Source organism: Pomacea canaliculata, linkage group LG2 (assembly GCF_003073045.1).
Source record: "Pomacea canaliculata isolate SZHN2017 linkage group LG2, ASM307304v1, whole genome shotgun sequence".
In the NCBI taxonomy this organism is placed as follows: Eukaryota; Metazoa; Mollusca; class Gastropoda; order Architaenioglossa; family Ampullariidae; genus Pomacea; species Pomacea canaliculata.
In genome coordinates this window covers 23312567-23326116 of record NC_037591.1, presented here as the reverse complement: position 1 = coordinate 23326116, position 13550 = coordinate 23312567, and the positions used below count along the sequence as shown (strand labels likewise).

General features: G+C 36.1%; 2 protein-coding genes and 1 long non-coding RNA gene across 4 annotated transcripts in view; 1 reads left to right on the top strand and 2 right to left on the bottom strand.

The window, feature by feature from the left end:
- Positions 1–3483, top strand: part of LOC112555330 (dipeptidyl peptidase 9-like) — a 14957-nt gene extending 11474 nt beyond the window's left edge. The window contains 2 exon segments of the mRNA XM_025223690.1: positions 116–227; positions 541–3483. Of these exon segments, the coding sequence (XP_025079475.1) occupies positions 116–227; positions 541–633 (205 nt within the window). The 3' untranslated portion in view covers positions 634–3483.
- LOC112555324 lies at positions 3010–11195 on the bottom strand (the record flags this gene model as incomplete). Its single annotated transcript, XM_025223676.1, has 10 exons — positions 3010–5156; positions 5793–5883; positions 6768–6847; positions 7047–7191; positions 7672–7930; positions 8430–8625; positions 8909–9065; positions 10368–10467; positions 10794–10972; positions 11139–11195. Coding segments are annotated over 10 exons (1416 nt in total), but the record flags the coding sequence as incomplete, so codon positions are not given.
- Positions 11196–13550, bottom strand: LOC112558196. 2 transcript variants are annotated; one of them, XR_003098089.1, is made up of 4 exons: positions 13427–13550; positions 12417–12592; positions 11735–11831; positions 11196–11255 (listed from the first exon to the last, which is right to left on the bottom strand). It is a non-coding gene; the product is annotated as an uncharacterized LOC112558196 (long non-coding RNA). The 2 variants fall into 2 exon arrangements; XR_003098088.1 differs by lacking the exon at positions 13427–13550 and having other exon boundaries at positions 12417–12763.

Sequence of the window (13550 nt, the reverse complement as noted above, 5' to 3'; positions counted from 1 at the left end):
ACATACACACCCAAAATACATGCATGCTCTCACACAATATTGTGCTGTTATTTTTGTGTGCACAAGTCCAGCTGTCATTGTATTTGTAAATGTATTTCAACGCACATGGTTTCAGAGAGAATCGACTTCTTATAGTACATGGGTTGATCGATGAAAATGTGCATTTTCATCATACAAGCCAGCTGGTGAGCGCCCTCATACGTGCCTGCAAACCTCACAGACTTCAGGTAGGGACTAAAATACTGCTACTCAGATGGTCTGTCCCTGACAGAATGTCACCTGCACATTCATGTGCAATGTGGTAATGTTTGTAATTTATATATTGTGTGTGTGTTTCTGTGCAAGAGATGCTTGATTTAACTGCTACTCATAAATGACAGAAGAAATGTAATATTGTGTAACATCTTCTGTGTGTGCATTTGCAAATTAATTGGCATTAAAGTAAATAATTTTGAAGACTAGCTTAATTGTAAACTAAGAAAATCCATGTTAAGTACAATACTTCTTGGTCTTTACTAATTTACTTTGTGATATTAACAGGTGTACCCCAACGAGCGTCACGGCATCCGAAGTCATGAGTCCAACGAACACTACAAAACTTTAGTCCTGAGTTTTTTACAGGATAATCTCTGACCCCTTGTCATTTTCACCTATCTTGTACAATGTGGTTTCTCTCTGTGGCTTGATCACATTTTGCATTCTTGCACTGTTTTATTATTTAGTTCCTTCATACCAAATCATACAATTCACCTCACTAAAGGCTGGACTCAGTCGGTTATGACATATTTTGAGAAGTTTTCCATGTTTGGAAAAAGAAATGATGATAACGTTTCAGCTTCTGTAGGTATGGTCTCCTACATTTTTAAACATAAATTGTGAGAAGCCAATAATTTTAATTAGCATTTTTTTAATTTGTATAAATGCTTAAAAGGAGGAGTGAGGGAAGAATTTGATTTACTAGTCAGTTATCGCAGGAAAGCAAGATAGAAATTGTTTGTCCTTTGCAAACTTCAGTCTCAGAATTATTACTGAAGTGACATCATTGTGGTGTGATGAAAGGTAAAGCTGCTGTGTGGCTTGAGTCTGCTGTGATGGGGGTCTGGGACAGGGTAATTCACAAACAACAGTGCAAGTAGGTGCCAGCAGTGCACCAGTGCATTAGATCATACGGTATTTTAATTTTGTTCTCTAGAGCTTTATTTTCCTAGAGATAGTGTGTTCATATGTGTGTGTATGTATGTGCATGTGTGGGTACATGTAAATGAGCAATTAGCAGGCTTGAATTCATGTATAGTAGTTTTAAGATACTAATCACTTTTTTTAAATACATGGTTGGTTAACATTTAAAGTCATTTCAAAACTAAATTTTGCCTCATCTATTCATTCTGTGCATTTAAATAGTCACAACTCCAGGTGCTGTAATGGATTATGCAAAACATATTACCTTTAAATAACACCACTACATTGGTAATGATTTGAAAAAAAAATGAAACCTGAAGATGAGCTTTACTTGCTAAGTCATTGGCACGAGCATGACACATCAGCACTTTGGCTTGTTACATTTTTCGTAACTTAAGTGGGTGAGAGAAGCAGAGATGAAACATTATTATTATTTAATTTGTTGAAACCATGATGACAGTGTTGTCATATTACAGAACTCTGTAGCCAGGGGAGAGAAAGTATTTCTGAAGCTTCAGAGGTTATATTACTTGAGACATAGACATTCATTTTTGGTGGGTTGTCTCCCACTGATGTAAGAAGGAAGCGTCTGTTCATACCACGGATGTGTATTGGTGTATTGCTGTCTGTCTGCCAAGACCAACGCATAGCCTCTTGCGAAACTCTCTGCTGCTAGTCTCGGCGAGCCAAAATAATGAATGTGACTAAACCAGAAGCTTTGTACACTCCTGGCTCATTTTAGTAGTTAACTTGAAAAAATCGTCTGCTAGCAGTCCAGTAATACAAGTTTGTGATAGTACACTGTCAATTGCATGAAAAGGAAAGGAGTTGTGTATTTTAAAGTTTGTGCTATGGATAGTTCTTCCCACCAAACAAATTTTATATATTATAACATTTAGAAGGCCTCAAAAATAGGTAGAGAGGGGTAGAAATAATCTTCTCTTGCCCCCAGCAAAAACAAAAATAAAATGCTGTCATCTCCCTACTTGACTGCTGTCACCATGGACAACATTTTGCAAACATGATGAATATCAGTATGAAGAATACTTTGCATACATAAAAGTTAAAAAAAAACACTAAATGTAATAGCAATCAAGCAATCTCTGGGAAGTGAGATCAGGGGTTATCGGAAGTTAAGGGTAAACTTAGTGAACTGAATTGGGTTGTCAAACAGCACTTGAAAATATTTTTGACAAAAATTAATTCCTCTTATTTCTCACCCCACCTATACATTTTGGACTATATCTTGTTTTATTCTTGTATATGGCAACACCATGGTTTTGTAGCTAATTTGCAAACATTTCTTTTTCATATATATTTGAAGGCTGTTATAGGGCTTGGTTACTTTTTTTTTTAAGTCATAAGCATTTTCAGTAGATTTTATGGAAGTTTTAAACAATCCGTAAAAAAAAAAAATAGTAAACAATTTTTTTTTTTTTTTTTTTTTTTTTTTGTACCAAATTTGTCACAAAGATCTACTTCCAGTCTGCTTCCCAGGTTCTAAGGCACTAAGCTTTCATCAATTGAAAATAGCACTGGGATGATTACATCCTGTCCAATCTCACCTTGTGCCAATAGGAACAAATAACAAAACAGGTTTCTCTTGTTTTCTGGCTTTGTGTGTGAATCATAGTTTCACTCCATAAATATATGCACCAACAAATGTTTTCAGAGAAAGAGACAGGTATCTCTATTATGAACATTACCAAAGGACATGTTACCAAATAATTTTTAAACTGTGTTCTGCAGTTACAGGATCCCATTCCCAACTCTGTGCAATTTCCAGCCTGACAGAGCAGGTACTATTTTAAGTCATTGATACATTTAAAAAAAAAATTTATATATACCAAAGTCGCTGTAAGTCCAAAAATTGGTTTTATATACAGTGCAGTATCTCTAAACTGTTCACCAATTTAGCTGCCTTTTTAAAAACTATTTTCCTTTCCACTATTTGCATTGCACTGTGTCCACATTAGAAGTCAGAAATATCATGTAACAGTGCTGACAAGTAGGGAAACAAATGCCAACCTGGATTGTATTTAGAAAAAAAGTTGAATTTTTACAGTTCACTAAAAGCAAAATATTCATGGTTTCACCAGAATTTTAATTTTTAATTTATTTTTTTTTACCTGCAGTGTGGATACAACTTGGTATGTTTGTGTAATATTAAAGTACATGATACATGTACATGTTTATTTCTCATATCGAGTACTTTTAACTAGTTGTGCATCTATACATTGTCCATATTTTTGCTTGTATATAACACTGATGATCACCTGTGAGAAGTAAAAGTGCCAGTAACTTGTGTGTTGTGCTTGCCTGGATGAATGAAATTAATATGAAGATCTGTAGGTAGGTACATCTCAACAGGGATAGCAAGGGATCTGAGAGACAGGCTAAATACAAAATATGTTGCAAAAACAAACAAACAAAAAAAGATTTCTTCCAAAGCACAGTTAATGAGAACCCAGTTTTGCTAATACTGTGTAAACAATTACATTTGTAGTCTCACTTCTTAAAAGTTTTAAATATATCATAAAAACGTAGAATAATAGTACAAACATGTAAAAAAAAACTGCTTCATATGATTACTTTCTATATTCCAGAGTATGAACCACACTAAATTGTGTAATGTCATAATTAGGAACATTTTCAAGAAATAAGCTTTGGATAATATTTTCAGCATTTGGTCATGAAAAATGTGTAAATTTGACTTTTCACAAATGTACAAAAAAGTTTATCTTAATGGCTAATCCAAGTAGGTCTGGAAATTTAAGTTCCTTGTGAGCAGATCATATCGTTGTCATTAACTTGTTCTAAAGTATTTTTAAGAATAAGCACACTGATTGGGCTAAATTCCAACTACTGATGTTACTGAAGGCTATAGCTGTATACAGCCATTGACATCACCGGAAAGGAGATCTTGACACACAATATGAGAACTACTCTCTTCTATCTGATGAGCAGAACAGTTTTCAGATTCTGGAAATCATAATGAAACTGAAAATAATTTTGCACATGGTAATCTATGCCATGTCATCCTGAGGGATTAGAAATTTTATCTGGCATAGCCAATGATTCAGACTCAAAAGTGATCTTGCAGTTTCATATTACAAAGAAAAAAAGATCTCTTTAACAGACTGGGTATAATTATTATACAGGACTTCTCTAAAGCTCAGAGACTAATGCAGATACATAAATATTATGCATGTTATCCCATACAGATTTACATTATATACACAGAACGAAAGAGTTATACAATTTGAAAATAATCAAAAAGTATTTCTACAAGCCATGCTGCTACAAGTTTGTTTATCTCATTACATCACCTTGTTAAGATCAGGAGGTATCTTGGTGAACAGAATCTTTAAAAGTTGTTATTCAACCTCTGTATTCAGAAAAACACTACAGATATAAAGGCACATATATTGCTAAAACTGGATAAGGCCATGAACTTCATGAACCTAAGATCTTTGTCATGTAAAAAGACTGGTGGTTTATAATAATCTTATGGACTAATTTTTAGCAAAGTAATATTTTCACACCACTCTTTCAAGCATAAGAATATCATTCATACAATTAACAAAACACATCAATTAAAAAAATGTGTCATGTTTTGATAGTCATGAGTGTTCCTACAATAACAGACCATAAACAGTAGTTTGCTGACGGAATTATCATCAATAACTCTATACAACCTGGGCAAATTTTTATAAAAAGGCAATAATAATAATAACTTTCACTTGCATAGTCCTTTAGGCGAGTTACTGCAGCTTACAGATTGAATCCTCAAAGAATATCAAATATTCTATTGTTCTGATTATTTTATTGCTCTATCATGGCAGCCATGCGACGGTTTTTGCGAGCTCTTATTTTTTCTTGCAGGCCTTGCTCCATGCGGGTTTTGTTGGTTTCCTGGACTTCATCAAACTCTTCCATTTCCTTCTTGTGCTGTTCTTTTAGCTGCTGTATCTTACCTGCAGCCCAGCATATGCATCATTACTATGATTCTTGATTCTATTAATATATAAAGACAATTCAAAGTGATTGTTAATGTCAAACCATTTTGCTGCTTCAGATTGTTCAGACAACTTTTACAGCGGGCTATTTAAGGGCTAAAAAAAAATCACAAACTCAAAGCAAAGTATTTCCATGTGACACTCTTTCCACATGCCATAAACATGGATATTCCAAGCAGCCATTTAGAGTCCAACATAAAAATATTTTACACAAGCATATGTCTAATGTTTTCTTGAAAGGTATATTGATTTAATCCCTTTCAGAAAAATTCATGTTTACAAATGTAACACCATGAATAAATGCCAATGTTTTCTTAACTAACCTTTTCAACAAAAAAAAAGAAATTTTGAAGTACTATAGGAGAGATCATAAAACACAAAGGAATCAACACTACAGTGCTGCTGCTGCCTTTGCAATGATCAAAATATGGCTTAAATTGGAATATTTTCACTTTGTCCCAGATCTGTGCATAGAAAGATATTTTACTCACCAAGATGCTGTTCGAAAATGCAATGGTTAGCAAGAAAATGTATGATAAAATTTAGGCCATAACGTGAAATGAAAATTTAAATGACTTTGAAATGATCACTAACCAAAGAGTTCTTCTGCAGAAGGAGGGGGAGCCAACTCATTGGCAGGCAGTGGAGTGGAAGCAGGTGGTCCCTTGTCATCAAACTCAGGTGCCTGGAAAGGTCATGAATGAATGTCAACAGTTACTGACTTTAACATACAGTACATTCTAAAATGCTATCTTGTTTAGGATAGAAAAACTCATTTTACAGCTTTTGTTATGAACACACAACCTTGGGGGATCCAAAAGAGGTTGCTTTTCCTTCTCAAAAACACAATATCTAAAAAGAAAATGTTAACCTATTTATGAGCCTGTTAATCTAGTTTCATTAGAGTAGAATTAGATCAAGCAACCTACAAGGAAGACAAGACTAGAGTAAGCTTTGTAAGTCATTGTACAAGCCTGGCGTTTGTTAAATAGTCTCTTTAATCATTAAAAGCACATGAGTGATTTTCCCATTGAATGGCTGAAGCAAAAGGTTTGAAAAAGTCATAGAACTGGTAACTGAATTTAAAAAATAATCCATGTAAAGAAATTATTTAAAAGATGTAAGTAAATTTAATATCAAGTTAAAAACATCCCTAAAAAAAAATAAAATCTACTTTTATGAGTTTAATGTTTCAAGAAAAAGCTCTATATACATTACATGCAAGCATTATTTACATCTTTTAATTATGTATTTTACATGTATACACAAGTGCATGCATACACACATAATAACATTGATATGCATGCATGCACACACACACCACCCCCTATAAAGATAGTCAATGCAGGCCCATATTGTTTTCCCAACATATATTTTAAAAAATATTCCAAAACTTTTCTCTTATTTAAACAGTTGAAACTGGAAAAAAAAAGTGGTTTAAATACTGGATTAACTCTTCTGAATTTAAAGTTTCTTACTCATCTGTTAAGTAAACAAGTTTTATGGGGGGACCATGTGTATTTGACTGCATTGTAAATCATCAAGAACAATGAAGGTATAATGACTTACTTCTCCAGAACCTTCAGGTTTGTCTGGCTTGCTCACAGCAACCTTTTCAGGATCTAGCTTTACATCACTGGCATCAAAATCTAGGAATAAATATTCTCAATATAATACCATGATCTTAAACACAGAACAGATTTGGAAAAGATGAGTTCACTTCTATGGATACAAGCGAGGGTGAGTATCATGAAAAAAACTAAAATGACAGTCAATTAAGTGAAGGGACTAATGCACATCAGATTTTTTTTTCATGTATAAATTTGCCAAAAATGTCAGATGACTTACCATGCTCATGAATCACAAGACTTGCTGCCTCAGGACCAATTTTCTCTTTCATCAATCGTATCCGTTCAGAGCGCAGGGCCTTTTCTTTGAGCTGCAGTTCTGTCTTTACTGTGACTAGATCTTTATCAATATGATTTTTTATAACCTGAAGGAAAATGAAGGAACAGGTAGTGTTTTCTTTTTGAAACCTGGGATGTATGTTACTGTCCTTTCACTAGGGAAGATCATCATGCAGATATCCTGCATGTATAAACTTGTTTTCTAAAACAACCAGATTAGTCAGGCTACTAATATTGGTAGCTACTGTAAACAGATGCTCTTTCTCAGGATGAAAGGTGGCTAATGATTTACACAAGTAGCAGACAGTCTGAATCATGTAGGTATTAACACACCAGATAAAAAGTATATAACCATCCACACACAAAAAAGACACAGAGGGAGTGTGTTTGTGCAGTAATGAGTTAGAGAATGGCTATATTATAGCTGTATATATCGGCATACAAATGATTGGGTGAATATAAGTGGTCCTTCATATTAATTTTTATATGCATATGAAAGGGCACATTCCAGGTCATCATTTAGTAGGATATGGGTATGCGAGAGAGAATAAGCTTTTTCTACATACACTGTCAAACCACTGAAGCAAAGCTGCAGCACGCTTAAATGTGACATCGTAACACTGGAATGCATGCTGATGTCGGTCAGGTGTCCTCATGTCAACATAGACATTGTTGCACGCTCGTTGTAATGTTGCGATTTCCCCTGGCTCACAGTATGGGAATCTGATGTTGTTTAAGTAGCGCTTGGCATTCACAATGTTGGAGGATGCTGCAATGAGATTGTTTCTGACCTCAGTGGCCATGTAGTACTTCTGCTGGAGATGTCTGCAGAAAAACAAGTCTTGTGTACATAGAAATGAAAGGGTTGCCATTCAAATAAAGGATATTGTGATATTTACATGAACCTACCATATACAATGTTTTAATTGTGAAATAGTTGCAGGGATAATCAAGTAATGTTTTCCTATAAAGAATAATGTGGGAAAGAAAAAAATCAATGCACTAAGAGAAATTGAATAAATACTCATTCCTATGGATGATAATCTAATATATACATATATGTGGAATCCTATGGATGATAATTTATAACCAACCCCGACTAGGATACGGGTACTTGGAATGCCTGTGGTGATCACTGTGTACTATTATTTACTACTGTACTAATTATTTTTAAGACCTTACAGTTGCTGTGTAAATGATTTATAAATATATATGTTGCGATATGTCTGTATATAATGAAATCTATACATCCACCATTATGATATAGATTAAAACAATATAGTCATTGGTTTGCTCATTCAGACACACACACAAACATGCATACTGTGGTGGAACTCTGCTCAGTTCTATCCATCGGCAGCAGGCAAACCATAGCTGTCGGACAGCATGCTGAAGAAGGATCTGTGCATAGGTCCACTTGTATTTGGCAGCCATAATCCTTTCATTCTTGTCAAGAAGCACTTCGCACTCTGTCTCAAGCTTGTTCTCTAGCTCACTGCCATATCGACCATTGAAAAGTTCTCTCTGGAAAATATCAATGAACAGCATCAATCTATCTTGAAATTTGCTGACAAGTCCACATCATCACCAAATAAATATGCTTAACAAATCCTGGTGAAATGCATTATTTTTTTTCATTTTGCAGTATTTATGTATGGGTAATGATGAATGCATGCACACATACAAACATAGAGAGAAACAATGAGTGAAGTGAGACAGGTAAGAAATGGCAGGGAGAAACAGAAGATCTAGATGTTACTAAAATATTTGTATAAAAAGTCATCTACCAAACTGGCTACAGACCTAAAATAATGTCCAGGTCATCATGCATTTTCATGAGTGCCTCCATCTCTTTGCTTAGTGTAGCCACCTCTTCTTCCAAAGGCTTTTTTTGTGCTGTTACCATGTCCAATTGCTTTTTGGCCACCTCTTGTTCACTGACAGCTTCCAGGTATTCTTCCTGTCCAGAACAGACCTTGATCTCTGTAGTACTGCTGAATAACCAAGTATGAGCTTACTCTCACACCACAGTAGGCATATGCCAAGGACATACCCTATCACTGGTGCTTTTTGAATATCTTCTTAGAGAACATCATGCTCAAAACCCTCCACGACTATCACACTTCCATTTCCATTGATGGAAGACCAATCTGCAACCTACACTTGTCATGTATCATTGCAGATGACAGAGAACTGTTAGCAGGCACTAACAAAGAACTGCAAAGGCCTCACCAACAGACTGACAGTTCAAACACTTATGGAAAGGAGACCAGCACTGAAAAGCACAAAGTTGTTATCAATGGCAGCAGCAATGCAGAGATTATATGAACGGGGGGTACAGCTCGAAGAGGTAAGCATCTTCAAGTATTTGGAAGCCACCCTCTCAAGGATGGCAGTTCCACACCAGATATCCACATTAGGATCGCAACAGCAACAGCAGGCAACGGATAACTTAGGATGGCTCCAGCATGCCATAAGATAAGGTTCACTACCAAGTACATGCTGTACAAATCCATGGTAGTACCGATCCTGCTCTACAGATGTGACATGTGGACTTTGCTCACTGAAACAGAAAGGAAAATCCAGGCATTCGAGAACAAGTGGCTAAAGAAGTTGCTCTGTATCTCATACAGAGAACACAGAACCAATGACTTTGAAACAAGACTGCTACACTTGTAGGACACCAGGAACCTCTACTTGCAACAGTCAAGCAACGTAAGCTGGTCTTCTTTGGCCATGTGACCCAGCACAACACCCTGTAGAAGACTATCCTTCAAGGCATCTGGAATAGTAGTTGATGCCGTGGTGGCCAGAGGAAGAACTGGCTTATGAATATTAAAGACTGGATTGGTCGTCCTGTACAGGACCTGCTTGCTATCGCCCAAAATAGTGAAAAGTGCAGGACCTGCCGCATCTATCCATGTGTTCCCCCCAACAACAGGTGTCAGTCAAGGAATGACTGACTGACAAGAGTACACTTTTCTTAACACTGTATATGATTTTGTGTACACAAAAACCTTGCTTGCATGTGCCGGAAACACCAAGCAAACAAACATACATGAACAAACATACGATAAAATGGATATGTTCGTAAAATGTGATTTTCTTTACTTCTTTCTTACTCTGTAAGTATACTTGTTGACAAACGGTTTTCTGTTTACATTACATGGTGCATATCACAGCTTGCAAGACTTGAGAATCAATGACATTTTGGGCATGGGTCAAGGTTTTTTTTTTTAATTGTCAAAACTTTAAGACTTACCTGCTCCTTGGACATCTTCTCATCAAAAGACTCTTGGTCCTTGAAGAATGCACGTACAGATGGAGTTTGAAGTTTATCTACATCTGCTTTTTCCTGGGCCCTTGAGAAATAAAAAGAACTGACAATAAGATCTTCACCTTATTTCGTGATCATTTCTAGACTCACTCTGCAATAGGCATTTATAATAAATAACATATGATTAACTTTATTAATCCCACTGCAGAATTATAACTTTGCAAGTCTGCTCAGCTACAAAAGTGATGAAAAAAATGTTAATTACAAGATGGTGTATCATAGCAAAACATAAAACATGCAGTCTTACATCATTGAAAAGGAAAGTGTTACAGTTCTTATCTAAGATAAATTTACCCATACTGCAATCTATTTAATGTGTATTTTTCCAGGTAATGACATTAATATTCTTACACTTTAGCTGTAGCTTTTTTGTAGTTCTCTTCTGACTCCTTGGTAGCTTGCATAAGACTGGCAAGATGCTCTTTTTTCAAAGAAAGGGTTTTAGGAATGTTACGCTTCTCATACTCATGGATTTTCTTGGCAACATCCAAGTAACGCTGAGTCAGTGCTTTTGCTTCCTCTGGTGTCAGCTGAATCAGAAAATATTAAAATAGTATCTTTTTCTGGCTATAACTTCTAAATTTACAAGTACAAGATAATATTTACACACACTTATTAGCAGTTGGATACGTATTTATATACCTATACATGCACTCATATGCCTTTGTACACTCTCAAATACACACAAACACAAACCTCTTTTTCCTGTTTTGGCACAGATGGTTTCTGCTGTTGTTGTGCTTGTTGCTGCTGTTGTTGAAGTTGCTGGTTTTGGTGATGCTGTTGTTGTTGATGAGGCTGTTGCTGTTGTGGCTAAGAAAATATATATGAAACCAATAGACTGCAGAAAAACAGAGCAGCAATCCTGAGAAAGATCCAGTGACTGCATGGTTTTACATTTATTCTTATTATTCTTAAAATATTATTTTGACTATTAGATATTCACAATTCAGCTGGAGATAACTGATTTTAAATAATGGTCAAAACACAAAGATGACAAATATAAATTATCAGTCCATGAACTGCATATTCAGTCCCCTGGAATCTTTCAAAAGTTAGTCTTTTTCAGAAATGGCTCAGCAGTATATTTACAGCTGGCTAGAGCAATTATATGTACATCAAAGCATTAGTTATCCCTATCTGCTTGATAGAAATGTAACACATCTATGTAACCTTATATTTGGAAATATATGTATCCTTTGTCTGTTTGGCCATTAACATAAAATCCCTGTAAAATCGGCACATCCTGTCAAGTTAACAATGTTATGTACTAATAATCAGCTTATATTCACCTGATTGGAAGAAATACCCACAGGTTGTACATGGTGTGAATGAAGAGCAAGATTTGTCTTGGGCTTTTCAGACTTTGACATTGAAAAGCCCATGATTCTGGAAAAAGGGTGTGACATAATGTGTTTATCACCAGACAAAGTAAAAGATGCCTGTGGTGCTACCCTCACAAAGAAGCTGTTGACTCCAAGAAAATTCTCTACACATAACCAGAAGGTGTGTAGAGGTAAACAGAGGTAAAATCTGGGTATTAAGGTTTATCCCGTCAAACTTTTTAGAGGCTTCCTAGGAAGATCGATCACTTCTCACAGAGCGAATATTAGTGGACTCTAGTTAAATAAAAGTCATAATCTTTGAGCAAGCGGATAGCTATAAAATCTATAACAATTTGCTCAACGGTAAAACGCGTTAATAATTACGTACAGCTGTCTGACCCCACGACTGTCTACAAACGATGATTTTTCACAGTTCATCGTTGTTTCTCTTCTATGGTAAACGATTCTACAGGTTACTGCCTATCTAGTTTTTAAAATCTATTTTACGCAAAATCAATAATTATATAAAGCGCCCGCGATCAAATCAATACTCTCACATATTTGACCTATAGCACGAACATCTATACTATCTCAGACTGTTAGATAATATATATATACCACCAGAGATCTGATAAGATATAGCACTTACCACAAGAAACGGTTATATTTTATGTCGGCGGTGAATCAGCTGAATGTGAAATCCGCGACTAGCAGACTCAGGGCGCGTGAACTGTACGTCTGCTTCTGGCCTTCACCACAGCAACCAGTAAACAGTGTGGCGAACACGACAGTTGACAGAGGCATGCGAGCAAAACAGCTCATAACCTGGCACAAAAGACGGTTTCGCAACCTTACACATTATTGTTGTGTTTACAGTTACCGAAGAGTGAATGTGCGAGCGTGATAATGTGTATCTCTGTGTGCGTGCGAAAGGGCTATCGCATGCGTATCAATATATTCTGTAATATTACTCGATAGATATTTATTTTCTATTTCTGAGGATTTTACATAATAGGAAATCTTTTTTAGGTATATATATATTTCAAATTCACGTTAACTTGAGAAACTACGATAGGTAGTCTTCATTATTTTTCGCTTCCATTTTTTTTTTTTTTTATTTTATTTATTTTTTTTTTTTTTTTTTTTGCGTCGCGGGGCAACGTTTTCGTAGGGTGATGTAGGGGTGAAATGTCATTATCTCCCGTGCACGTCCCTACCATCAACATGTCAAAATGGTCCCACTGCCTAATCGTGATCACAGCAGTCTTGGAAAATACGCGGGCGAAGGGAGAAAACCCGGAGAAAAATCATGATAAGCAGACGGCACCAGCAGAGAAAGTGCAAGACCCTATGTACCAGACTGACAGTTTGAACGCATATACATCTAGAATAGAGACAAACACTGACAAGAGTAATGTTAGTCATTTGGCAAAGGGCAAAGCAGAGATCTACATGAACGGAGTACGGCTTGAAAAGGTAAGCAGCTTTATTAAGAATTTGGGAGCCACCCTCTTCAAAGACGGCGCAGCTCCGCGACAGATATCCGCACCAGGATCGCGACAACAACACCGGTAATGGCTAGGCTGGATTATAGGGTCTGGCGCAATCACAACATCAAATTTACTCTGAAGTATAAACTGTACGTATCCCTCGTTGTACCTGCTTTACGGACTCAGTTTGTCAATACCGAGAGGAGAATCCATGCATTTGAGAAGAAATGCCCAAGGAGGCTGCTGAGAATTTCATACAAGGAATATAAAACCAGTGACTTCGTACGAAGTTC